At 48.7% G+C, this 27,152-nt stretch overlaps 1 protein-coding gene and 1 long non-coding RNA gene across 2 annotated transcripts in view; one reads left to right on the top strand and one right to left on the bottom strand.

The window, feature by feature from the left end:
• The first annotated feature begins 12,064 nt into the window (after positions 1-12,064).
• LOC125964080 (uncharacterized) lies at positions 12,065-26,145 on the top strand. Its single transcript, XR_007476699.1, has 2 exons — positions 12,065-13,483; positions 23,523-26,145. It is a non-coding gene; the product is annotated as an uncharacterized LOC125964080 (long non-coding RNA).
• The window catches only part of DAP (death associated protein), a 61,960-nt gene continuing 49,445 nt past the window's right edge, over positions 14,638-27,152 (bottom strand). The window contains exons 3-4 of the mRNA XM_004274486.4: positions 18,006-18,048; positions 14,638-16,554 (exon numbers count right to left, since the gene is read on the bottom strand). Coding sequence (XP_004274534.1) covers positions 16,441-16,554; positions 18,006-18,048 — 157 coding nt within the window. The 3' untranslated portion in view covers positions 14,638-16,440. The remainder of the gene's footprint in view (positions 16,555-18,005; positions 18,049-27,152) is intronic.

Below are 27,152 nucleotides of genomic sequence, written 5' to 3'. Positions count from 1 at the left end.
TTAAGGTATTGTGTGTAAGTCTTAAATTTTGATTTAGTCAAACTTGCCAAACTTTTTAGTTTATATTTGCATTTCTTATTTAAGAAGGCCTTTCCCACACCAAATCAACATTTTTCTTCTATAGTTTTATCTAATGATTTGTAGCTACTTTTTAAAAAGACATTCATACACGATTCATCTTTTCAGTAATTTTTGATGGGACTGAAGACAAACAGCTATTTATTTGGGAAGTTCTATTCAGCATTTGAAAAATCTGCAGTCTGACACGTTAAAAACCATAATTTTAGTCATTAAATTCTACTCATCCAGAATCATAATTATTAAGGACCTACATAGGATGTCAAATTTTAAATAAGGTTTTGTTCTAGGCCAAGATTATTATTGGAGATTATTTGTATTTATTGTTGTGAAAGACAAATAATGTGAAGGTAATATACAAGGAACTGTCCTTATTAGAAAATCTGAGAACTAGGGACGTCCCTGTCGGTCCAGTGGTTAGGACTCCGCGCTTCCACAGCAGGGGGCCCAGGTTCGATCCCTGGTCGGGGAGCTATGATCCTGTAGTCCGAGGGGCATGGCCAAAAAAAGAAAGAAAATCTGAAAACTGACATGAAAAGTGAGGGAGGTGGTCTTTATTCCCCCGACTGGACCTGCGTCGAGCACCCTGAGGCTCCGAGGAGCACAGATGGACGGATGCTCTTCCCGTCCGGCGGCCCGGCCCCAAGAGCAGTGCGTCTGTGCTGCGCAGTCGTGCAGTCAAGAGCGTTGCCCTTTGAGGACCTCGCGGGCTTCTGCAAGCAGCCCTTCACGTGGTCACTGGCTCCCAACAGGTCACTCCGGCTGTCTCCCTTGATGATAACCTAGCTGGTTTCCAGCCAGGGACGTGAAAGGTGGTCCGAAAACCCGCAGTCTGCCGACAAAACAAACTTTGATGTGCAGATTGCTCAGGTAAATTGTTAGCTCAACCGCAGCTCCCAGTGCCAGGGGGCCACTGCCCCTGCGGCAGGGGCAGCCGATCACAAGCATGGGGCAACCACCCTGCCCGCTCGACATCATCTGCCTGGTCACCCCGCCCAAGCTCATTACTGCTCTCACTCAACCCCCAAACCTAACAAGATGTTAATACATTTTCCTGGATAAGTATATAAATGACATTCAGATCCACCTTGCTATTTCAAAAGCGTGACGCAAAATCAAGAAGTCAGGTAGCTGCAAGGACGTGACACCAATTTCTCATGAGCTCGCAGAAGCTCTATTGGGGCCAAGAGCTGAGTGGAGAAGCTGGACCAGGAAGGCCCCTCTCTGGGCCATCAGAGACAAGAGGGTTCGGGCACATGGGTTGTGATGGGGAAGCTGTCACCCTACAGTGAGAGAGGTTACAGAATGTCCCCGCTCCCCGGCAGAGGAGTCCCTTAGCCATCCCATGGCCCCTTCATGCCCTGCCCCTGGGGGTTGGGGGACCAGCTTTTACCTTCTAACCTGAGTGATCATTGAAAGGTGCAGACTCGATGTCCTTCCTGACCAAACTCCATTGGAATGGGCCTCCCTTGGTTGAAGTACCTGATGCCCTCTGTAGGGTGAAAGGTCATAGGTTGGGGGTCGAAAAAGCCACCCCTGCCTGCCTTCCTTCCCACTTCTGTGCAGGCGCTGGGCCCGTCCTGAGCCCCAGCCTGTGGTTCTCTAACTCTACACATTCCTAGTCCTGGACTCTAGGTGACTCCAGGTGACTCTAGAGAGATTTGGGCAACCCTCGTGCTCTCCCTGAGCTGGCAGATGGCCCTCTGCGGTTGCATAAAGCAATGGTGCTTGAAGGGCCGGGGTTCCCGGGACAGGCAGCATCAGCACCACTTGGAAAATTTTCAGAAATACACCTTCTCAGGCCGAACCTGTATTAGTTTCGTGTGATTGCTGTAACAAATTACCTGGACGGCTTCAAGCAACTGACATGTATTCCCTCGCAGTTCGGGCGGCCAGACATTTGAAATCGCTGTGTCAGCAGGGCCACGCCCCTCTGAAGCCTCCAGGGGAGGGTGCTTCCTCACCTCTCCCAGCTCCTGGTGGTTGCCAGCAATCCTTGGCGTTCCCTGGCTTGTGGCAGCCTCCATCTGCCTCTGTCACCACATGGCCGGCTTCCTTCTGTGTGTGTGTCCACACTTCCCACTTTTTTTTTTTTGCGGTACGCGGGCCTCTCACTGCTGTGGCCTCTCCCGTTGCGGAGCACGGGCTCCGGACGCGCAGGCTCAGCGGCCATGGCTCACGGGCCCAGCCCCTCCACAGCATGTGGAATCTTCCCAGACCGAGGCATGAACCCGTGTCCCCTGCATTGGCAGGCGGACTCTCAACCACTACGCCACCAGGGAAGCCCAACATACTTCCCACTTTTTATAAGGCCACCCGTCACTGGATTAGCACCCGCCCACCCTAACCGAGCATGGCCTTGTTTTAACTTAATTACATATGCAAAGACCCTGTTTCCAAATAAGGTCACATTCACAGGGACTTAGAGTAAATCCTTTTGGGGGACACAATTCCACCTACAACACCACGCCGAGCTACTGAGCCAGAGACGCTGTGAGTCTGGGAGTGCACCCTCCCTAACTCTGCACACCTGCCGGGCTCCCACCCAACACTCACGCTCGCTCCCACCTTGCTGACCACGGGGGTCATGTCATTACCATCCCTTCCCCCCACCCAGGCCCCACCCTACCCCTGAAGGCTAGAAGCCGGTTCCATCCTGGGGACCCTTCTCTGCCCCCCTGCCTGGGCCATCTCTACAGCTCATGGCTTTAAATGCCAGCTAGAGGCTGCCGACCTTCAGCTGTGCCCTTGACCACCACCTCTAGGCCTGGGGCCCACAGCCCACATTTCAAATCCAGCCACTGCCTGTTTCTGTCAATGCAATTGCATTGAAACACAGCCCTGCTCACTCAATGACATATTGTCTATCGTGGTTTTCACTCTCCAGGGCACAGTGGAGTAGCTGTAACAGAGGCCGTATGCTCGCAAAGCCTAAAGTACTGACTGTCTGAACCTTTACAGAGAAAGCTTGCTGACATCTGCCTGGGCACCAGTCCCACAGGTGGTGGATGTTTCCATCTGGTGTGGAAGAGGCGCTGAAGACCTAATGTGCCCAGACAGCTCTTTTTTTTTTTCTTTTTTAATAATTGAGATATAATGGACGTAAAACATTATATTGGTTTCAGGTGTACAACCGAATGATTTGCTGTTTGTAGGTATCGCAGAACAATGACCACAATGTCTAGTTCACATCCATCACTACACATAGTTATAATGTTTTTCCTTGTCATGAGAATTTTTAAGACCTACTCTCCTTAGCAACTTTCAAATACGCAGCACAGGATTATTCACTAGAGTCCCCATGCTGTCCGTTACATCCCATGGCTTATTATTTTATAACGGGAAGTTTGTGGCTTTGGACCCCTTCACCTGTTTCACACCCCGCTCCACGTCTTGCCTCTGGCAACCGCCAGTCTGTTCTCTGTACACGTGAGCTGGGTTTTTTGCTCTTCATTTGTTTTCTTAGATTCCTCATACAAGTGAGATTATACAGTATTGGTTTTTCTCTGACTTACTTCATTTAGCGTAATGGGTGGGACTCCCAGGTAAGTGAGTGGAGCTCTGAACACTGCCCCTTCCCCCGCCCCATCTCCGCACCCACCCAGTCGCTTCCTGTCGGCTCTGAAATCTCCTTGACTTTACAGAGGCCACACCCATGACCTGCCAAACCTTTTCATCTTGAGACTGAAAGTATGGTTACAGCTGGTTCCTGCACCAAATGTACTTAGTGTCCTCCACACCAAAGCCCCTACACCCCACGGAGGCAGGACCAGAGAGAGAAGAGCCTCACTTCACTCTCCGTTTCCGCCCCGGGACAGCCTTGAGGACTGTCATCCAGGGTATCGAGGGTCTCCCCGTTTGGGCTGTGCTGCCTTCTGAGCTGCTCTCTGTGTGTCTCAGGAGGTCGTTCCTGGGGCCCGAGCTCTGTTCCTGGGATATGAGCAGGGGCTGGAGGAAGCTTGAAACAGGGGCAGCCGTGCGGCCCTCACTTCATCTGCCCGGGAGTCACGGAACTGACCGGCCATCAGCTGCTTCCCACTGGCTGCGGGGGGTGATGGTGGCTGTCCTGCTACCAGATGCCTCTTGGGACACTGCTGATTAGATCCTGTTGATGAGGGCGCTGGTGTTTAACTAGGAGAACGTTAAATGACAGCCAGAAACGAGCTAAATCTGCTCGGTAGAAGCAGCAATGTGGAAAATACTCTGCGGTATCAGACTCAGCCTGTCTCTCCTCCCAGAAAAGCATACGGGAAGAAGATGCTTGGCTTGCTTAATTAAACCAAATGACAGTAGGCATATTCAAAGCTGTGTGGGGAAGGGTCTCTGGAGACAGACAGACAAAGGTCTGGTCCTGGCTTTGCTACATGTTTTCTTTGTGATCCTGGCAGGGTAGTCATTTCCTTACAGAAGAATGGGTCTCTGTGTGAATGCTACACACCCTGCCTGGTGCCCATCCTGGGCAGAGGGATGCGGGAGGCCACTCTGAGCACAGACTCCATGCTCATGACCTTGATTGACAGTCCTCAAGTGTTCTCCATCTCTTCTCTGCCTCCATGCCCAGCAGGTGATCAGGAATGTCTCTCCAGAACCCCAGTGACTCCCTATGGAAGGTAGATCAGCATAATATGGCCTGCAGTGGGGATGAGGCGAGATGCATGTTTGAAAGGCCTTCTGAGTGCTAGAATCCTCCCTAGGGAGAATCAGGCCAGAGCCCTTCAGCCCCAGGCCCTGTGTGAGCCCCAGTTCTGGTGAGGTGCCTCAGACCACACATGGTCTCCGAGCAGGTGGAGAGGTGATCTCAGCTCACGCTGCAATCGTGGTCTAGTGGACTCTATGACTTGTGCTTGACTTAGTTGCTGTGGTGTCCTCAGTGCCCAGAACAGTGTCCCAGACTGTCTGGGTCAAGATCTTTCCAACCACGGTGAGAAGGAAGAAGGGTAGCCCCAAGGATATATAATGGATTTCTCCCCAGAGCATAAGTGAAGCCTGGCTAAGAGGTCCATCCTCAGGAGGAGAACTTAGAGCTAGATTTCCATGCAGTGAAAGTGAAATCTAGTCTTTCAAGATACTTACCCTTTCCTAATCTGGCCCAATGAAGACCTTCAAGAGGAATGGGTTTCGAATTTCTCCTAGGGTTACCCATCCTGAGAGCAGCACCTAGACATCTCTGAGGTGCCAATCAGGGTTTGACAACCAGAGCACCTAACTGTTCCTCCAACTCTGAGGGCCCTACTGTCACCTGGCGTGACATTTGCTGGTTGATGGGAACTGTGTAAGCAGAGGGACATCTGAACTCTTCTGTAAGGAGACAGAGGACACCAGAGATGGCCTGGTGGTCAGAGGGTGGCAATGGAAATCAGATGGGTGGGGGATGGATTAAGTGTGGAAATGACAGTGGAGTGTTCTGGTCTTTCAAGATTGGTGGTGGAAAGCATAGGAGTTGGTGTCAGATTGATCTTAGCTTTGCCATCTACTACTTACATAAATTATTTTTACCACACTAGGCCTTAGTTTCCTCATCTGTATAATAGCAATAATAACAATGTCTACTAAGTAGAGTTGCTATGAGTTCCTGGTACATAGTAAATGCTCAATAAGGTGAGAAGGATGGCAGTGGTGGTGATGATGGTGATGATGATGGTGGTGATATGATGTTGGTGGTAATGATGATGGTGATAGTGGTGTTGGTGATGGTGGTGGTGGTGATGGTGGAGGTGGTGAAAGTGATGAGAATTATGATGATAACGGTGATGATGATGGTGGTGGTGATAGTGATGATGGTGGTGGTCATGATGGTGGTGGTGGTGGGGGTAGTGAAGGTGATGAGGATGATGGTGGTGGTGGTGGTGATGATGGCGATTTAGGCTCAGAATCTCTTCCTGTGGGTAATCTGTCTACTTGGATGCTTTTGTGATACATGAAAATAGTCACTCTGGTTAAGTTTATATAGTTTAAACACAGTGTTAATTAGTAAATGCCCATTTATCATGTCTTCTTATGTTCAGGTTATCTAACTGTCCTTGAAAACTACTTGTTTATCAAACTAACGCCAGTTCTCATTCTTAGATGTTGCAGTTTTGTGCCTGAAAATTAATAATCTTTGGTTTTGTTTTTGTTTCGTAGGAAAACTTTTTCTGGGAGATCCTTTTGATATGTTAAGAGCCTTTATGAGGATAATTAAATGACTTACCCTATTAAGCTGAAAAAAATTAGTATTAAGTCAGAAAAAGCTTTAGCTGTGAAACCCAAACAATAAATATATGAGGGACTTTATTACTTAGTTTGACTGGCAAGGTGGGCTAAGGGCTGTTAAGTATACATGACATGACATTATATGTAATTTGAGGGGGTTCCCTTATTATGCTGTATGGAAACCTCACTATGGTTACCCCAAACACTGTTTCTTAGGTTTTGTTTATGGTTTGGGTTTTTTTTTGGTTATTGTTGTTTTTGTTCAGAGATCCTTTCTACTCCTAAAATCTCCCTTCTTAGGTCTAGTGTGTATCTGGCTGAGAGGTGGCACTTGTCAGGATGCGGGTTTCTCACACTGGTCCCATTAGGTGAGGATGGATGTTCACCCACAGCACTCCCGTTTCCAGTTTTCAGATAGACTGAGAAGGTCCGGGAACCACAAACACTTGAAAAGCCTTTCTGGTTCTGATATGATACATCTGATGCTTGTTAACTTTGGTGACGGGGATTGAGATGAGTCTTCCCCCAGCTGAAAGTACTGCTCATTTACACGAAATGACTTGGGTAGTCCCACACGGCTTCCCCCATTAGTAATGGCACCCTGACAAATCATGCTTTTGGGAGGTGACTGAACCTGACAGTTACTACCCAACTGACGTACAGAGGCGTCAGCATCCTTGGCACCCAAGGTAGAGAATTTTGTGACAAAGCATGTGACTTCTGCAAACCTTTGTTCCATGAAATTTGTTTTTTATATGCCTTGTGATGTAATCTAGTGGTACATGCTGCAGCTAAAAGTAGAACCAAGTCATTGAACATTTTCAGTACCGAGGGATGTCAGCCTCCCAGGTCTACAATCTAGGTAGTGTGGGGTTATGGGTAAGTTCCAGGGGAAAGAAATGGCCACATTCCCAAGAGTTCACAGCTAGCCTCAGTCCTTCTGAGATAGAAACAAGGATTTGAGGAGGGGCAGCGGAGGGGTGGGAGTGGGAGCTATGCTAGGAGACAGGGATACAGGATGAGGACACAGACCTGGGCTGAAGGCAAGCTTCACCCACGCAAGTTTCCCCTCCCCCGAGTCAGGCTTAGCCGCTGGCTCTGCAGAGACTCATTTTCCTCTTCTGCTTCCTGCTCCACTGCGCTTACTGATAGCTCTGAGGTTAATCAGCTTGAGACACACTCGGTCCATTTTGGAAAATAGGCAGCAATTGTTCGGAGTGGAGTTTCTATATAGATCTTCTCTGGAGAACATGAAAGTAGCTGAGCCAAAAGGCTGAGAGTCTGTCCCGACTGTCCTGGGTGAGTGAAGCCACCCAGGGAAACTCATCTCTGCTCCTCTTTGTATCAGTGTCTGAGAAAACAATCATTATGCTGTAGAGCTGTGGATGCTCTCCCTGGAGGAAAAGACTTGCTTTATCTAGAATTTTCCATTGCATCCAGGAGCAAATCTGCATCATAGCAATTTGTTGTTTTCTGCTCCAGGGACTGAAAAGCATAAACAAGCTTGAGCTACTTTAGCTGCTTCCACGAAATGTGCCCTTGTCACTGACACACATGTAAAACTTTTTTCAAGATTCAAGGATGAGGGGAATTTGCCTTTAATTGTTTAATTGCATTACTATAAGAACAGGACCAATAGAGTTCCTCAACCTCGGTACTGCTGACGTTTTGGTCTGGATACTTCTTTGTTGCAGGGGCAGTCCTGCACATGGTAGGATTTGTATGACCATGCATCCCTGGCCTCCACTCACTAGATGCTACCTGCTAGCATCCCCCTCCTCTCTAATCCCCAGTTGTGACAACCAAAGATGTCTTCAGACATCACCCGGTGTTCTCTGGGGCTAACATTGCCCACGCACCCCACCCTTCCGGTGGAAATCACTGCCCTAGAGATAATGAAGATCCTTACTAATACTCCAAGCGCATCACATGCTCTCAATGCATCTCTGTTTAAAGAATGACACAAAGAGGTTTCTGGTTAATTTGCACAGAAGCTGAGCCCTTGTGCTATAAAATGTTGCACTCTCTTTTTTAGGTGACCCTCGGCAGCACAGAATGACAAAGCTGAAATGTAATCAAAAAGCTCGTTCAAGGCTCCTGGGTAGAGTCCCAAATCCTCCAGATTATATGAGTTCATTATATTAGATCATGTTGGGTCTTTTCTAGTGGACAAATGGGATTTTTCTTAAAGCATGGCAGTTGGATTTATAATAATATTTAGGATTAAAAGGGAGGATGAGGGAAAAACTATTTTCTCTTGTCATGAATGCCTTTAATCGAATTTTAGAATGTCTGTTTGGAAGAGCAAGCTAAATGTTGCTCAGACAGAATGTAGTAAAGATGTGGACTTCCCCGGTGGTGCAGTGGTTAAGAATCCACCTGCCAATGCTGGGGACATGGGTTTGAGCCCTGGTCTGGGAAGATTCCACATGCCACAGAGCAACTAAGCCCGTGCGCCACAACTACTGAGCCTGCACTCTAGAGCCCGTGCGCCACAACTACTGAAGCCCGCGCACCTAGAGCCCGTGCTTCGCAACAAGAGAAGCCACCACAATGAGAAGCCTGTGCACTGCAATGAAGAGTAGCCCCCACTCACCACAACTAGAGAAAGCCCACGTGCAGCATCGGAGACCCAACACAGCCACAAATTTAAAAAATACAAAAAAAATTAAAAAAAAAGAATGTAGTGAACATGTGCAGATGCTCCCACATGGTCAAAGTAAAAACAGATCCAAGATGCTCAAGGATCCCAAGAAAAATGAGCTACAGGGAACTCCTGTCATGGTTCATTTCATGTGTTAACTTGGCTGGGCCAAGATGCCTAGATATTTGGTCAAACGCTATTCTGGATGTTTCTGTGAGGGTGTTTTTGGTTGAGATTCACATTTAAATCAGTGAACTCTGAGTGAAGCAGTTTACCTTCCATAATGTAGGTGGGCCTCATCCAATCACGTGAAGGCCTGAAGAGAACACAAGACTGTCCTCCTCAGAGAAGAGTGAAAGCTGCCAGCCGAATGCCTTTGGACTTGAACTGCATTGGCTCTTCTCCCCGCTGGCCCACCCTGAAGATTTTGGACTTGTGAGCCTCCATAATCACATGAACCAATTCTTTAAATCTCTTTATCTATCCATCCATCTATCTATTATCTACCTGCTTCTTTATATCTATTCTATCTATCCATCTATCTATCATCTACCTAGTTCTTTATATCTATATCTATCATCTATCTATCATCTATCCATCTATATCTATCTACCTATCATCTATCTATGTATCTATCATCTATCACCTATCTACCTATCATCTATCCATCTATCATCTATCTATCATCTATCACCTATCTATCTACCTATCATCTATCTATCCATCTATCGATTTATCTATCATCTATCCATCTATCTATCATCTATCATCTATCTATCCATCTATCCATCTATCCATCCATCTATCTATCCATCTATCGATTTATCTATCATCTATCCATCTATCTATCATCTATCCATCTATCTATCCATCTATCATCTATCCATCCATCTATCCATCTATCTATCCATCTATCCATCCATCTATCCATCCATCTATCACCCATCCCCTGTTGCTCTGTCTCTATGGAGAACCCAGGCTAATACAACTGCTGAGGCTATTTCCAGTGCCCAGCATTTCCTGTTAACCGCCACCATCCCCTCACCTTCTCTCCGCTTTTCAGGAGCGTAAGGCTGTAGACGCCTCCTGGGAGGGTTTACGAAATGCTTGGTTTTTTGTTTTGTTTTTGTTTTTATACTGCAGAGGCAGCAGCATGCCAAGTCTTGGGGAAGAAAAGTTTACTTTGGGGTTTGTAGAGGGAAGCATTTAACCAGCATGGCAGCTGTGAAGTTAGAAAAAGCTGCAGGACCACAGAAGAACCCCACAGACTGCAGAGGCAAGAGGCAGATGTTTCAAAAAGAATTCATTGATTAAAAACCCTCTGGGTCTGGCAGTATCTCCCGCCCCCCAGGCCCTCCCCGCTGCCCTTTCTCGGGGTGCCCGAGCCCGCTGCCCATAGGGGTCGGGCAGTCCCTCCACGTCACGTGGGCCTGTCACACCTGCAGCCTTTCTCCTGAGCACACACGGGCTCACTGCATCCACACCTGGCTTGTGGAAGAGCCAGGACCAGGTCCGGGAGCAGGCTCGTTTCAGGCTGGCGTGCGCTGGTGCATGCTTGAGTCAGCGTAACCTATTAGTGTGTGCAAAACGCTCATCTCAGGGCCGGGTTTCCTTTGCACCTGCCCCTCAGACGCCAGGCATGTGCTTTAATCGGGTGGAGTCTCATGGCGTCTCTGGTCCTACATCATAAATGAACAACAACCACAATAATGATGGTAAGTTAACATCAACTGAATGCTCGTGCAGCCCCATCAGGGAGGTTCTGGAGGGTTCCTCTTGCTGGTGATGAAGCTGGGCGCCGAGAAGAAAACCCAGCTGCCCAGGTCCTGCAGGTACCGAGTGGGGACGTGGGCATGGACTCTGAGGGCGCATGCTTGCTCCCAGGCTGTGCCGCCGGCTCGCACAGCTCCATCAGGGGCTAACTCTGGTTTGAGGGTGCAGCTGAGGCGTCCTCTGAAGCTGGCAGGCATCGATGCCGCAGGTGTGGACCTGAGGACCAGCACAGTTCTTTCTCCCTGGACCCGGGGAGGAAATGTCCCATGGCTTCTCAGCCCCCCAGGAGGGCACATGCCAAGAAGGGAGCTGGTCTCCCCAGGTCTGGCCAGGGCAGCAGTGGGCCTCACACATGGCCCACCGGGGGCTTGGCAAGGGGGTGTCTGCTTCCCGGGTGACCCTGGGTGGGCACGGGGCTCTGGGTCCCAGGGGCGGTGGCCAGGTGAGGCGGTGGCATGGGAAGATCACATGGCCGCCGCCATGGGAAGACGATGTGCTCCGCTCAATAACCTCTCAAGGCTGGACTTGAACTGGTAACGCTTGTAAGCTGTGAGGGGACTTCTTGCCGAAACCATTCAAGGACTGTTTGTACCGGGGTGACATGAGCCCAGAGACGGGGGCACAGCGTGCAGGAGCCGGGGCAAAAGCCAGCCTTGTCGACCTCTGGGTCACACGGGGTCCGCAGAGGGTCCTTTGGTCCTCAGGACGCCCGTCCCCGCTCCACTGACCACTAACTGGGCCTCTGGCCTCCTCTGTGCTTCCTTGCTGCTGTTCCGGCACACAGTCTAGACTGGCACTGATCCAACCATCCCCTTCTGGAATCTTCTCTCCCTGCTAACCCACAGTCTCTGCACCATCCCAGCATGTTGTCCGTGTTGGAAGCCCTATTCTACTGATACTGGTTTCCATGTTAACCAGGAGGTTAGTATCCACAATTTTCTTTTCATGTTTACAAGACACTGCATACAAAATGGCCCATTTAGACAGGCGGAGAACTGAGGTCCAGAGATGCTAGTTGAGGAACTTCTCGCTCCAGCAGGGGCCAGGTGTGAACCAGGCAGGTGTGAGGCTGCCGCAGTGCAAAGCCCACCACCCCACACCCTTCCTCAAGCCCCCCCCCCCATCACTTTACAGTTACCGGTGACTTCCTTACGGCTCCCATAAGGGGTACGATTCCATGGGTCTAGCATATTCACAGACATGTGCGAGCATCCTCTCAGTTGATTTTAGAACATTTCCATCACCTGAAAAAGAAACCGTTTCCTTTAGCTCTCACCCCCTGTAGCCTCCCTGCCCGCTCACCAGCTCTGAGCTGCTGTCTCTAGATATTTCCCTATTCTGGACATTTCACGTAAATGGAACCGTGTACTGCGTGGTCTTCTGTGGCTGGTTTCTTTCACCGAGCATAATGTTTTCAAGGTCCGCTCGTATTGCGCCGTATATCGGTACTGCATTCCTTTGCACGGCCAAATAATGAATAATATTTTACAGTGGAATAATATTCCATTTGCGTGTGTGTGTGTGTGTGTGTATGTATGTATATATATAACATTTTGTTTATTCATTCCTCAGTTGATGGACCTATTTGGGTTGTTTCTACCTTTTGGCTGTTATATGTAATGCTGTCCTAAACATCTGTGTAAAGTTTTTGCATAGACACTTGTTTTCATTTCTTTCAGGTATATACCTAGGAATAGATATTCTGGGTCACATGGTAACTCTACGTTTGATCGTTTGAAGAACTGCCAGACTGTTTTCCCAAGGGCTGCGCCATTTCACATTCTCTGTATGAGGCACCGTATGAGGGTTCTGATTTCTCCACATCTTCATCAACACTTGTTATTATTTGGATTTTTGATCCTAGCCATCTTCGTGGGTGTGAAGTGGTATCTCACTGTGATTTCGATTTGCATCTCTCTGGTGACTCATGATATCGAGCATCTTTCAGGTATTTATTGGCCATTTGTGTATCTTCCCTGGACAAGTGTTGGCTAACAATGACTCTGGACCCTGGGCACCGAGCTTCAGTCTTCCCATCTGTAATATGGGACGACCACTGCCCATGCAGCACTCTTACAAAAGACAAGATGTAGGCTGTAGAAACACGGTGACTCTGATCTGAGGACACGTGCAGTTGAGAGCTGCAGTCTCAGGAGCTACTGAAACCGGGGGTAGACAGCCCCCTGTAGCCTGGGGGCACCCATCCCTTGGCACCTCTGCCCTGCTCTCCTCCCCTTACCCCTGCACACAGGTTTTGACTGCTCCGTGGCCAGCAACACTGTAACAAAACCTGTGGCGGGTGAAGCCGCCTCATAGTAAAGCTCATTCAGGAAAGCAATTTACCCAATGAACAGCTGTTCAAATGGTGTGAGCTGGGAGCTAGGTTTCTGGCGTTTCAGCATATGGTTGATGTCCTGAGTTGAATAGTGTCTCTCCCAGAAGACACTATTTCGGGTCCTAACCCCCAGTGTCTGTGAATACGACATTATTTGGAAACAGCGTCCTTGCAGATCTAATTTGTTGAGATGAGGTCACACTGGATCAGGGTGGGCACTGGTCCAGCGACCGTTGTCCTTAGAAGAGGAAGGAAATTTGGACACAGATACACAAGAAGACGTCCATGTGACAACAGAAGCAGAGACTGGATTTATGCTGCGACAAGTCGATGATCGCCAAGCATTGCCAGCAGCTGCCACAAGCGGAAGGGGCTGAGAATGACCCTCGCCTGGAGCCTTCTGGGGGAATATGGCCCTGCCCACACCTTGACTGCAAACTTCTAGCATCCAGAGCTGTGAGGTAACACATTTCCATGGTTTTAAGCCACCCAGTGTGTGGTACTTTGTTATGGCAGCAATGGGGAACTAACACAGGTGACAATGACGTCAGTAACACTGTGCAAAAGCCCTGGGGTGGAGGCGGGATTCTGCTCCACGGTGAGTGTGTGTTTGGCATTTCTATTCATATTTATGTATCGAGAACGACTCTCTACCCAGTGACACTGAATGCATAAGACCCTCATTCCATCCTCAAGTTATTGGATTGGCCAAAACGTTCATTCGGGTTCTCCTGTAAGATGTTACAGAAAAAAACCTGAACGAACTTCTTGGCCAACCCAACAGTAAGGGAGATGGACGCGAGAATACAAACTGCAGGGCCCAGAGGTGACCCTAAGGGCTAAGGAGAGGTGAGGCTTGTTGGGAGATGCAGACTCTGGCCATACCTGCCATCCCCAGGCTCAGGGTTGCCAGGCTGCCCCCCGAGGTCCTCATCAGGTGAAAACACCTCAGAGTCTCTCCCACCTCAAATCTGTACTGATTCTGGATCTTGAGGTTTAGTGATTGTGATTATTTTCTCATCCCTCTCATAAAGCTTCCAGAAGACCTTTGGATAAATTAGCTTATTTATCAAAGGCTGCATACAGCCATCCCCTGGCTTACTACTAATCATTCCTTCTAAGTCTGTTCCCAAAGGGCCTTCCCAGCACGGGGCCAGCTGCTGAACCCAAGGAATGCGTTTTAATCCACTGCATTAAGCTTTTCCATTTTATGACATTTTAAAGTAGACGATTAGGGCTTCCCTGGTGGCGCAGTGGTTGAGAGTCTGCCTGCCGATGCAGGGGACACGGGTTTGTGCCCCGGTCCGGGAAGATCCCACATGTCGTGGAGCAGCTGGGCCCGTGAGCCATGGCCGCTGAGCCTGCGCGTCCGGGCCTGTGCTCCGCAACGGGAAAGGCCACAACAGTGAGAGGCCCACATACCGCAAAAAAAAAGAAAAAAAAAGTAGACGATTAGACTCAAGGTGCCTGCTGTCCAATAGTTTGGCTTTGTGTCTGGGAAACAGTTTGTGAAAACACCCCTCATTTTTGCATGTTCGTATTTCTATTGAAACCATCTGGCAACCCCAGTAAAATGAGAAGGAAAAGTCTCTGAGATGTAAGAGAAAACAAACCATGAGAAGAAATGCAGGAGCTTTATTATAATCATTATTTTTCTTGAGGTTAACCATTGATAAACTCATTCAGAAGAACATTTTGCTTTCAGTGATCTACAGATACATGCCAGATGTAGCTAAAGGGACAAGAAGAATGCACCTTGGGAAACAGCATGGCAGTCCTGGCTGCCACACTAAAAAGTATCAAGGGTGTGTCTTCATTTCTGCAGCAGGGGGTGCAGTGGTCCACAGACTGACCTAGTGCTGCCTGCTCTCAGCATCCTTCTGAGATGCCGGCTCCAGGAGATGGCTGGGAGGAGGCTGCCCGCCCTGTCTGCATCTCTAAAAGCCAGCCTCAGTTTTTAGCAACATCTCAGCGATTAAGAAGTATGAGAGGTGACTACACGATGCCTTGAGGGTGAGACCCCGGCTGCCGCAAGTCAGTGAGATGGGAAACCAAATGTTGCCTTTAGGATGTGAAGCAGGGCCAGCTTTTTCCTTAGGGAAGGGTGAGAGCTGGGTCTGCTAGGTCTGTGTCACCTTTCCCAGTCACGGATGTGGAGCTGGAAAGGGCATCAGAAAGGCTGTGGTGTGCCCACTGCTGACCCCGCGGCAAACACCACGCTGGCAAGCGTGCCAGCTGGGCTGCACCCTCTCCCAAAGCATCTGCTCCGGGAGATTTGAACATCTGAGTAAACGAGCCCATTGGCTTTTCAGAAAAGCAGAGCACCCAATAGCCATCAGCCAGCGAGCAGTCTAAGGCAGCTCTGGGTAGGAAACCCGGGCAGAAAGCGTAGGATAACTTGAGAGGCCCAAGTGAACACGGGCCCAGGTACCTGTGCCCTTGGGCAGAGGGAGTTCCTGATACTTCGACTGATGGACAAACAGGCTTTTCTAGCTCAAATGGCACGTGGTAGTTCTACTCTGTCCTAGGGAGACAAAGGGCAGGTTCTCGTCTCGTCTTCCCACGTGGTCAGTGCTTTTGCTCTAGTGTTCCAGAATTAGCTAGACATCTGTTCCTCCACCTGGTCAGTGATCACTCCCAGAGCTCAAGAGCAGCTCTAGAGGTGATCACTGAAAAAATGAAGGTTTGCCTTGATTTCGCGGCAAGCCTGTCTGGATGGTGGGGCAATGCAGGACTTGGGACCCACACGGAGAAACCTCATTCTGGAAGTATTCCCTTTGGGCAAATTTTTCAGCAAGATGACCCCTGGAATGAAAGAGCCGTTTCAAAGCTGTAAGCGTTTCCCTGGTTTTCCTGGGAGTGCTTGGTGACACCCTGTGCTGTGATCCCTCATCACACAAAGGAGAGAAATGCAGTGAGGCTGTTGCCTGTTGCAAAAGTCTCCCCTGCTCAGTTTTTCTGTAATTAACGCTCTCATCTCTTTCTCTCCTCACTAGGTATTAAGACTTTATTTTCCTCTTACCGAAAAGCATGAAATGACTGAGTTTTCCCCTGACCTGATCTAACCCTCCCAAATTTGTGCCCACTTGTTTCTAAGACCAGGGCAATTGATAAAACGGAACTGAAGCTAAACTCTGAACGATTCCATTTCACTCAAGTCTTAGCAAGTTCTGCTAACGGCACTTGTAGCGCCACGGTGATTCGCAGACAACACCTGCCAGGACTCCCTGGAAACAAGACTTGGGGTCTGATTCTAGCTTTAGATATGGAAATTCAAGGCAAAGGAAGGGGCGCTTGGCTCTGTCTTAAATTTCCCAATGGAGCAGTGTCTTGAAGAAAATACCAGTTCTCTTTGCTGGGGAAATACCAAGTGTCGGGGAACTGAGGCCCGGCTGGTGAGGGCGCTGGGTCCTCGCCATCACTTGCGAGGCTGCTGGATGTGCTGTGTCCTCGGGGAAGAGTGCTTGTCCATGGAGGCGTGGGGCTTCTGGTGGGCCACCTGGGCTGCCGCCGGGGGGAAGTCCTTGTCGCCCTGGCGGGAGACACAGAAAGCACTGGCTCATCAACCTTGAACAGCTGAGTGAGTACGTGAAGCGAGACGCAAAGCCAGCATCTTCTGGCTTCCCTCTGGGGACAGGGCGGGTGGGTGATGGAGTGGGGAACCTGTCGGCAGGTAGCAGCCTGTCTCCTGGGACTGCTGGGGGTCCTGACGCTCTCTGGAGAGCCCAAGCAGGCACCCAGGCCCGTGTCCCTTCCAGAAGGTGAGAAAGCTCGCTGTCTCTGCCGCCACGCCATGGGATCAGGTACCGTATGTACGACTCACTCAGAACTAAGCTGGGTGTTGGATGGCTTTCTTCTGCTAGAACAGTTCTTGTGATTTTTTTTGAATTGAGGGACAAGACAGAACCAAATCCAGGGTCTTAAATTCAGATTTGCTGCCACAGCTGCGAGCTGGGCCTGGAGCGCTCGTTGGGAAGGAAACACACAGGGCAGGGCTGGAAGCTGTGAGATAAGCCAGGTTCAACCAGCCGAGTCTCAGAGAAGGTACCCGGCTGTTTTTCAGGCAGGAATTGCCTTCTTGTGCGTTTGTGACAGGGGCTGGGGTCCAGCCCACCCCGGGCAGGACCGAGCCATGGTGGCTGAGCTCTGGGGTGACCTCAGATTTGTGCGGGCATTTAATTTCCTCGCATGTAGTAGATGTGCCCTCCGTCTGTCCCAGGTCCCTGGATGGCTGTGCTGAGCCGTCCCCAACAGTGGCATTTTCTTTACACATCCTATGCTAAGGGCTCGAATGGGCTGTGAGCTGCAGATCGATGGATGGAATAGTGCACTGTCCCCCAAATGGGGGCTTGCTGGGGGGAGGTCTGCGGTTACAAAACTGTTAGGTCTCACAAGAAGAGGGGGCTCTTGAAAGGCAAAGAGAGTGACCCAAACCCATCAGTTTAGTTCAGAGGGCAGCAACTATCTTCTGTAACGGGCCAGATAGCAAATATTTTAGGCTTTTCAGGTCATACTCTCTGCACTCTGCCAGTGCAGCACGAGAGGACCATAGATGATACACATCCATGAACAGCAAGGCTGTGTGCCACTAAAACTTTATCCATGGACACAGAAATTTAAAGTCCATGTAACTTTCACGTCACGCCATACAGTTCTTATTTCAAATTTTCAACCATTTAAAATGTAAAAACAGTCTCAGCTCACAGATCACCCTGAAACCCTTTGCCGACCCTGGTTGAGCCTAAAGAGAAGGGAGACGGGCGAGGACAGAGGAGAGGCAGCTGCACCAGCTCAGGCTCCGCGTCACCACGTCACCACCGTCCCATCTGCCCCTGACGGGCGGATGCGCAGAAACACGCTCTATGGACAGGGGGCAATTGATTAAGTGACCTCCGGACCTGGGTGGACAAGTGGGGTTGAATAAGGACAGGAGGAATCAGGACATCGCGGGCCAAGGCCCCGATGTGATGAAAGGGCTCTTACCCGGGCGATAACACCGGAGATGAACACGGTCGGTCTGGGTGGACTGGAAGACAAGAAGGAAAACACATTGACCATCACGACTCACAACAGAGGCACACGCAGGTGACGCGAATGTGGAGACTGGTTTCAGGGCCGTGTGACAAACAAGGACCCTCGGGAGGGTGCGGGAAGCGGGAGGCACACCTCTTCCCGTTATTTCATCACATGGACCCGCTGGCTGCTGCACTTGGGACACTTGCGGGTCCCCTCCTGCGGAGGCTGAGCTCAGGCAGAGAGCGGAGAACGATCGTAGCAGACAGCGGGCGCGTCACCAAAGAGCCCTCTTTCGGTTTTTGGTTAATCCTTAAACTGTAACTGTGGGCAAGCGCGGTAGTTTTGGTCTCAAGAGATATGGACCTGGGCGCTCCCCGGAGCAGGGCAGGAGCAGGGTCATGCTGGATAAATGGGAGACTCCAACCAGGGAGCTTCCTGTCCTATGGACTGAGGGGCTACCCTTTCAGAGTCCTCGCAGAGTCCACGGCTTCCGGAAGCTTCTAACGGGTGAGATCCCAGAGCCGATGCAAAGCTCCTGGCCCCTACAGGACCCCAAGTATTAAAAACATTTGGTCCTTCGTATATATGTACCACATCTTCTTTATCCAATCCTCCACTGATGGACATTTAGGTTGCCTCTACGTCCTGGCTATTGTAAATAGTACTGCAGTGAACATTGGGGTGCATGTGTCTTTTTGAATTATGGTTTTCTCCATATATATATTATATATATATATATATATATATATACACACACACACAATGGAATATTACTCAGCCATAAAAAAGAATGAAATAATGCCGTTTGCAGCAGCATGGAGGGACTTGGAGATTGTCATACTGAGTGAAGTCAGAGAAAGACAAATATCACATGATTTCACTTATATGTGGAATCTAAAAAAAGAGTACAAATGAACTTATCTACAAAATAGAAATAGAGTCACAGATGTAGAAAATAAACTTATGGTTAGAAGCAGGTAAGGGGAGCTAGGGATAAATTGGGAGATTGGGATTGACATATACACACTACTATATATAAAATAGATAACTAATAAGGACCTACTATATAGCACAGGGAACTCTACTCAATACTCTGTAACGACCTACATGGGAAAAGAATCTAAAAAAGAGTGGATATATGTATATGTAAAACTGAATCACTTTGCTGTACACCTGAAACAAACACAACATTGTAAATCAACTATAATCCAACATAAATTTTTTAAAAAAGTAAGGTCCTTGTGAAGCTCTTGCCATTTCTTAACCTCTTTCATGGTACTAAGCTGGCCCACCCTGTCACCAATACCGAGGGGACGGAATATAGGACCAAAGCAGTACATGTTCATCGTTGAAAAGCAACAAGCCAAGCACGTTAAAACCACTTGTAGTTCTACCACCTAGAGATAACCACTGTTAACACGTGGGATGTGCTTCCAGCCTTTCTTTCTATGGATAGACAGATGCACTTGTTTTCTTCTTAAATTTCCATTTTTCTTACCAAAAGAATCACCTTATTCTGTAGTCTGCTTTCTGCACTTAGTATCTGGCGAGCTTACTTCTATGGTATTATAGACTCCTCTATGCCTTTAAAAAAATAACTGCATGTGTCGTAGTTTAAAAGCATCAGAACACAGTTCCAGGTAGTACATAGGTGTGCACACCTCTGAAATGCCTCAGTCAGAGATAAGGGGACCCGGGAGCTGTAGATGAATGCAAGGCCGGCCAGTGGGGAAAGTGAGATGCTCCCAGAAGTGGCCAGTTTTGCTTAAGGCTGGTCTTGTGGGCAGGCAGAGTGGAATCCATCCCTGATTTGCCCAGCTCGCCTTCCACCAGCTCTGCTGTTCCACCCTGCCGCAGGGGTCCTTGTTTTAGCTTTCTTTTGCTGCAGGCAAAAGTCTCAGGATTCAGAAAGTTCACTTGTTTACATCCCAAAGAGTTTAACAAAAACACCCCAAATTCCCCCAAGTAATTTCTGTTACTCCATGAGACTAAGAAACTTCAAGTCTTACTAAGCAGCACGGAAATGTTCCCTATATGACGTTGGTTTTGTTTTATTTAGCTTTTGTGGTGTGGTTAACTGGGTTGGGTTGCTTTTTTTTTCTTTTATTAGATATGATTTGGCTGTGGGATCAATAGTCAGCCAGGGATGAACAAGTTTGGCTCAAGTGTTAAGTCCCTGATGTAGTACGTTTGGATTTGTTTGGAATCCAAGGAATCTTGCTTTGACTGGTCCAAATCACCCACAGGCTGTCTCCAGGGATTTCACGGCCAAGGGTTTCGCATCTGAAGCTTGAGAACCATGCTCTAGATTCTAATATTGTAAAGGAACCAAGAAACGGCATTCCACAGCATTTCCACCCATTTAGATTCCCGCCAGCAATGCACAGGGTTCAGTTTCTCCACACGCTCACAGCTTATTATTTTCTGGGGTTTTTTTGGATAGTAGCCATTCTAATGGGTGTGAAGTGGTATCTCACTGGGATTAAATTTAGCAACTAATTTTAAGAGTAAGCTTTTTGCAGCAAGGAATAATAAATATCAATCTGTATTGATCATTCAAGGTCTTTAGGACATAATCCCCCCCCCGCCCCCCGCCAACAAAGTTCTCTCTCCTCTAAAAAACTGAAAAGGCCATAATTGACCATAAGGACATATAGCAGCTGCCTGTGAAAAGATGACAGAAGCCTGGCCTCTCGTGCCATACTTAAGCGCGGTATCTGTTTTCACACAGCTATTTGTCAGAGTCTGCAATGCTGGTTTTCATCAGGCTTGGCCAAAGAGCCCCAGGCTCAATGCCTTTTCCATCTACAATTAATAGCATCTCAAATTGGTAAACGATTGTCTATTACATTTATGTAGTAAAAACACATTCTAAACTCTTTGAGACATGGTAGCTTAAATTCACAAACCCCAGTAAAGAGTCTGCTCTCGAAGCTGTGTTTGCAAAAACACACATATTTTAAATTCCATTAGGGTTCCACGCGAAGCATATCCTACGTTTCCAAGATTCTATAAACTGTGATAGCGGCTTTGAGGATTTATTTAATCTGATGAAAATCATTCTGACAGATGTTGTTTTGAAGAAGCAACAGTACTTTCTCGCAGGAAACAGACAGAGAAAAATATCATTCCTGTCCTCCCCACATCCTCAGGCCTTTCCAGTTTTTGAAAACCATATTTATTTAAATTTAAAGAAACTGAGAACCTGATGCAATTAGTGGGGATTAGAGCGCCGGGAACCCTCCTACACATCAACAGAAACTGCAACTTCACCACACCTGGCCTGTGCACACGCCAAATGTTTGATGCACGTAGGTTTCCGGTATTCACCTGTCAAGGACCACATCAAATTCTTAACGGGGTCGTTTGTCCTTAAGAAAAGTTTCCTATTCTTTATTTTATAAATTTCCTTGATGAATAAGGTTTATGCCTTATTGACATTTTCAGAAAAGGCAGAAGGCAGGACAAAATGCCATAAATGCTTAGTGAATGCATGACCCTGTGGAAAGCAGACACCTTTAGGACTGAGTTTTCACGGTCTCATCTTTAAATGAAAGTCCCCAGGGCTAAGAAAACTGAGTTCATATCTTTAAAACTCTGCTGAACTCCAAAACAGCGAATACGGAAATAAATTTCAATATATTTTATTTCACTCATATCCAAAACACCACGTAGAAAAATAATTGAGATCACATTCTTTTTTCTGTCCTAAGGCTTCACAACCTGGGCTGTCAGCGCAGGCCCCGGGCGATGCGGACGTTTTCTGTCCAGCCCTGAGAGGTGTGAATCCACTGGCTGGTGAGTTGGGGCTGGAAGGGGCCTAGTGGTGACCTCGTCCAGCTTCCCGCCCACGTGGAGCGCGGCCACAGCCTTTGTGCCTTTGTGCCTCTGCAGACGAGGAGCTCGTGGCCCTCTGGGTGTCCTCATGGTGACACGGTCTCTGGCTCCCTGGCCTTCGCCCAGTGGCCCCAACCCAAGTCCACGACCTCCTCCGTGGGACAGGCCCCGCATGTTTGAGGAAGGTTAGCAGGGCTCTTTCCCAGACTCACGGGCTTGACTGCAAATTCCTTCACGACCTCAGGCGCCTCCCCACCTCCATTCTGCTGCGGCTTCTAGGGTTTTGCCCGAGACTGCAGTGGACACACTGACGATAAGCTCCTCTGGCAGCCCGGCCTTCTGCAAGACACCCGTGTGCCTGGCCCAGGCACATGGAGGCTACCCTTCTCGGGGACTACAGAGAGCAGTTCAGCCTGGGGAAGCGATTCTGGGCGCCCCGAAGAGAATCAAAATGCTGACCGTCTTCCCTGGATTGCTGTTGATAAGCAACGTGGTCAGAGTGACTAGTGCCCGCTCCCTACGCTGGCCCACTTTCCCAGCTAGTGATATGCAGTCATTTCCCTTCTTTCCTGGAACTCCAGGGCGTTAAGCCCTTAGAAATCCTTTTTAAGGGGGGATTCCACCCTCAGAAAAGTGCGGGGCTCCTTCTTCATCTAAGATTAGGCTTCCATGAAGTGGGACGGTTGGGTGTGGGTAGGATTCCTGCTTGGCTGGTCAGCCTATGCCTTCCCAAGCATCCTGACAAGGACTGGGGTCGCTGAGTTGCCATGCAGGAGTGTTTTGGGATCGGGGCGTGCACACACACACACACACACACACACACACACACAGAGTAATCAGTAAGACCGAGAAACCAGGCAAGTCACTAATCCCATTGCAAGTAGTCAAAAGGGCAGCAAAGGCATTGCCAAGAGTTCTATTTCACAGAATCCTTTTCACGTTAGCAGTTTTGATCTGGGTTCAAGGCAGTCCACCAAGTCATCCTCTGCAAATGCTTTCTCTTCTTCATGTAAATACGCTCTGAAAGAATCAGTGGGCATTGTTTACAGGAGATGGGGACACAGAGCTTTTAATGAGTTGTTTGTCCTCTATTCTCTCTACAGGATGGGAATGATCTTAGATGGTAACAGCTACTACTTATTGATTACTTATCGTGGGCCAGGCACTGAGTTAAGGGCTTTATACAGAATTGTGATATCTAACCTTTCAACCCTACAAAGTAGAAACTGTTATCTGCATTTTACAGATGAGGGAACAGTAAATCAGAGAGATTCAGTAACTCGCCGGACAGTTGCACAGTAGATCAGTGCTCCAAGCCAGACTTGGAACGAGGGCAGCCCAGGGCATTAGCCTGATGCCCTCATTTTAGGGCTGAGAAGTGGGTCACGGAGCAGCCTCTATTTTCAGGTTCTGCCTTCTATACACGATTTAGAGATGCAAATTTTTACAGTAAGTAATCTAAATGCAATCAGAGGATCCCTTACTCAACCAGGCAGTACAAGGTATTCAAATCTGCCTAAACATTTACTTTCTGACTTGATAATGGATTTTTTTTTCCTTGAAAACTATCATTTATGTCTGTAGCACTCAACTAGGGTACAGAGTGCTTCCACATAAATTATTAACGCAACTGGTTCTCTTCAGCAGGTGTTATCCCAATTTTATGGGTGGCTGGAGGAGGCTGAACCTCGTTCGTGGTCCCAGAGGCAGAGCCTGGAGGATGCGGGTCTGGAGCTCTCAGCTTCGTGTTCTTTGTTGGGTCACGGGTCCCACCATCACCCACATCTCAGCTCGCGAGCTTCAGGAACAAAGCGCAGTGAAGGCTTCAAACTATCCGTCAAGTCAAGATGCAGTCAACACAGTCTAAGAAGGAGGCCCAGAGGAAAGGTGGCAGGTGGACGCCAGCTGAGTGTGGGTTCTGATGTCAGACCATCCTGGCTCTGCCAGTGACTGGCTGGTAGGCTGGCATTTGACCTTCTGAGGCTCAGTTTCTTCATCTGTAAAACGGGAGGCAGTGGACCCTCCCTCGCCAGGTGACTCTACGTACACATGCTCCCAGGCACATCGCAAGCACTCAGCAAATGGTAGGTGTCGGGATGAGGATGACACATCTCTAGCCCCTCCTTATGTCTCCACTGCTAATTCACAACTGGATCAGTTCTGCCTCACCTTCAGATCCCCTAGCCGTGCAGAATAGCCCTGCTTATCTGGGACAGAAAAGCTCCAAGGAAGCAAAAGGAGGGTCTGGGATACACGAAACAGATGTCACCAAACCATGGACTTGAAGAAAAACTCTCCGGGCCCTCAATCTATTTGAGCCCTATTTTGACCTGATGGGAATGGCCTGGGCTTGGTGGTTAGTTTCCCAGCCCACTGAAGACAGGGAGAAAGCCTGAAAGTGATGAGGCCACTCGAGCTCACAGCGAGGCTGCTGCCCTGCGGTGAGAGGCTCCGTCCAGACCACTAGTCCTCCCCCACCCACAGCTCCTGGTCTCAGTACAGGAAGCAAGCACGGAAGGAAGCTGGTGGGGACGCTGGCAGTGGTGGTGGGAGCACGGCGCCATCCAGGCTACATCAGGACCTGGGAGCGGTCACCACGTGACGCTCCCTTCCTTCCCGGTGAGAAAGCACACGAGCGCTCAGAAAGGGATTTTCCCCCGAGAATCTCCCTAAAAGTCAAAGCCACCTGCTGAGTCAGGGAGCACACTGTTCTCATGAACACTCAAGCCCAAAAAGCTGCGTCAGGATTTCAATTTCATTTTCTGACAAGCAGCTAACACACTGGGGGCGGGGCGGGGGAGGTACTTCGTAGAGGGGAGTCTGGGCGGAGCCTGAGAAGGCGGAGATCCGTGTGTGTGAGTGTGCACACGCATGTGTAATGGGAAGGACATGATGCCACAGCACAGTGAGCTGAAGGAAGGGGCACAGTTTAATCTGCTGCTGTCAGCAGAGCGAATGGGGTCTAAGGCCCCTCTTCTCTTAGTGATGGAGGTGGGCTGGTCTGGGTCCTGCTCCCATGACAGATTCCTGGGAAAAGGCACCTCTTTGGTGACCCTCCTCATGAAAGGACAGAGCCTCGAGGTGATCTAGAAGCAGATTCCGCGGCTATATTTGGACTTTAATACCTATGGCTTTGTGTTTTCATAGAGTTTACGGAAAAATATATTCCCACCAGGGGTGATTTTAAATACATTTCCTAGTAAATAGAAGGAAAACGAAATCCTTCCTAGCCACTGTAGTTCTTGAAATATCTTTCTGCCTTGGTGTTCATTTATCTGGGTTATTAATTTTCTGGACACCAAAATAATAATTAGCATGGCTGGTGACCAGAGGGGACCCTCTCACTTGACTGCATCCATACATTTCTTCGTGTGTCATTCTTCAAAGCGTGACAGTCAAGGTTGTCTCCCGCCTTCCACCTGATTTTAGGAGCTTCGAGAACTCCCACAAGATGGCAGTGCCGGTCCTCTTAGCTGGTGGCTCTTGGGCCAGCAGGGCTTTGGCTGGCTCAGCCAGGACCAGGGTAACAGGGAGCTGGGGGTCCGCGGTGGGCAGGGGCTACTGGCACCTTAGGACAAGTGTGTTCCCTTCTCCCTAAGGGTTAGGTCATTGTGCAGGGAGCCTCACTAAAGGGAAATGAAACATGACTCAAGGGCTTTAGGCGAAATTCTAAATCTAGAGAAAATAATCAGGGACCCAATTCCTTGTAGGATTTGGCATGCAGAGTTTGTAATATCTTTTTGAAGGGTGCTCTTCTGGGGGACAATGTCTGAGCTCGTGTTTCCATCTTTGTTTCAACGAGAAGGCCAAGGTTCGGCATTGGCTGTGGTGCCTCTAGTTCCCTGACTCAGGCCTGCTGATCCCAGGATGCCATGACTCTGGGACAAAGCCCAAACCCAGCCTGTGCCTCTGAGTCTGTCCTAGAGATGTGTGCGGTCCGGTCTCCAGGTGGGAGGATGCTCTTCTTTGGGATTCTAAAAAGCCTGCTCTCCAGATGACACTCCACCCACAGATGCTTGGCTGACTGTCGATCCAGATGCCAACACTTCACCACCTGCTTGTTTCGAGAAGGCGGCCACCCCAAGTACTGAGTGTGTAGGGCGAGGATGGCCTATGTGTAAACGACGTGTCCCACAGACACACAAGGTACAGTGACAGCTACCTTACCAGGGCCCGGGAAGCCCCATCTTCCCTCTAGACACGTATTTCCAGAAAGGCACTCTAAGTTTCATACCAATGCCCTTTACACACAAGACCATCTCATCGTGTGACCTATGGCTTTCCCTCCTCTGTCTTCCCTCTGCTCTTACCTTATTCTCTCTCCTGTGCTGGATGCAAAGAAGATAAGATAAATACAGTCATGATTCTAATCGTTAGCTTGCATCTTATGGATTTCATACAGGGGGGCCTTTCTGGACCAGTATGTGTGTCTGCATTCATCACAATACAGAGTGGTCACCATATCTGATGAGAGAAACCCGGCCAGGCCTCCCGACAGTGCGGGGGTGAGCTGAGCATCTGTTTGGAAATTCACCGCATTCTGCCCCTGTCTCTACAGAGCTCAGGGGGGACTCAGCATCACAGAGGAAAGCTGTGAAATGCAGCGTTTGAGGACTGGGCTTTGGAGACAGATGGCTCCCGGTTCAAATCTTACTTCAGATGAGTAGGCTCCTTGGGCCTCAATGTCCATCTGTGAAATGGGAACAATCCCTATTTTATGGAACAGTTGTGAGTTCAAATGAAATAATGTAGATAAACTGTGCTTAGAACAGCATACTGCCTCCACTGGCAAAATCAGCTCATTACAACAGGGACATGCTCTGGGCATAACCGGAGAATACTTTGTATAACTATCAGATAATCTGGGTAACTATCACACATATGTATTAAACGTTCTAATGTTATGTCATTTCAGTAAGTAGCACTTACACTTTAAACCATCCCATCTTTGATTCTGAATACATCTGTTTCAGTGTCATTCTTCTGAATTCCAATATAGGGAAGTACAAGTAAATAGTTAATGCTGACTAGACAGGTGCTAAAAACCAGGGTATTTATTGTCTATAGCTTAAAATCAGATCTTGTCAGCTGTCTTCAGGGTCAAGCTCATGTTTTATAATGGTACGATTTGGGGGACGACAGTATCCATGGTTCACAGTACAAAGTATGTATTTTCTAGAGGACAGCTATTATGGCTTTAACAAAAGGAAAATGATCGTGTAAGCAAGATGTGTAACAGTAAAACGACTGTTAATAGAATTCCTGTTAGAAAGAAGT

This window comes from Orcinus orca, chromosome 3, assembly GCF_937001465.1.
Source record: "Orcinus orca chromosome 3, mOrcOrc1.1, whole genome shotgun sequence".
In the NCBI taxonomy this organism is placed as follows: Eukaryota; Metazoa; Chordata; class Mammalia; order Artiodactyla; family Delphinidae; genus Orcinus; species Orcinus orca.
The sequence above is the reverse complement of the archived record's forward strand: the minus strand, read 5'-3'. Positions and strand labels throughout refer to the sequence as shown.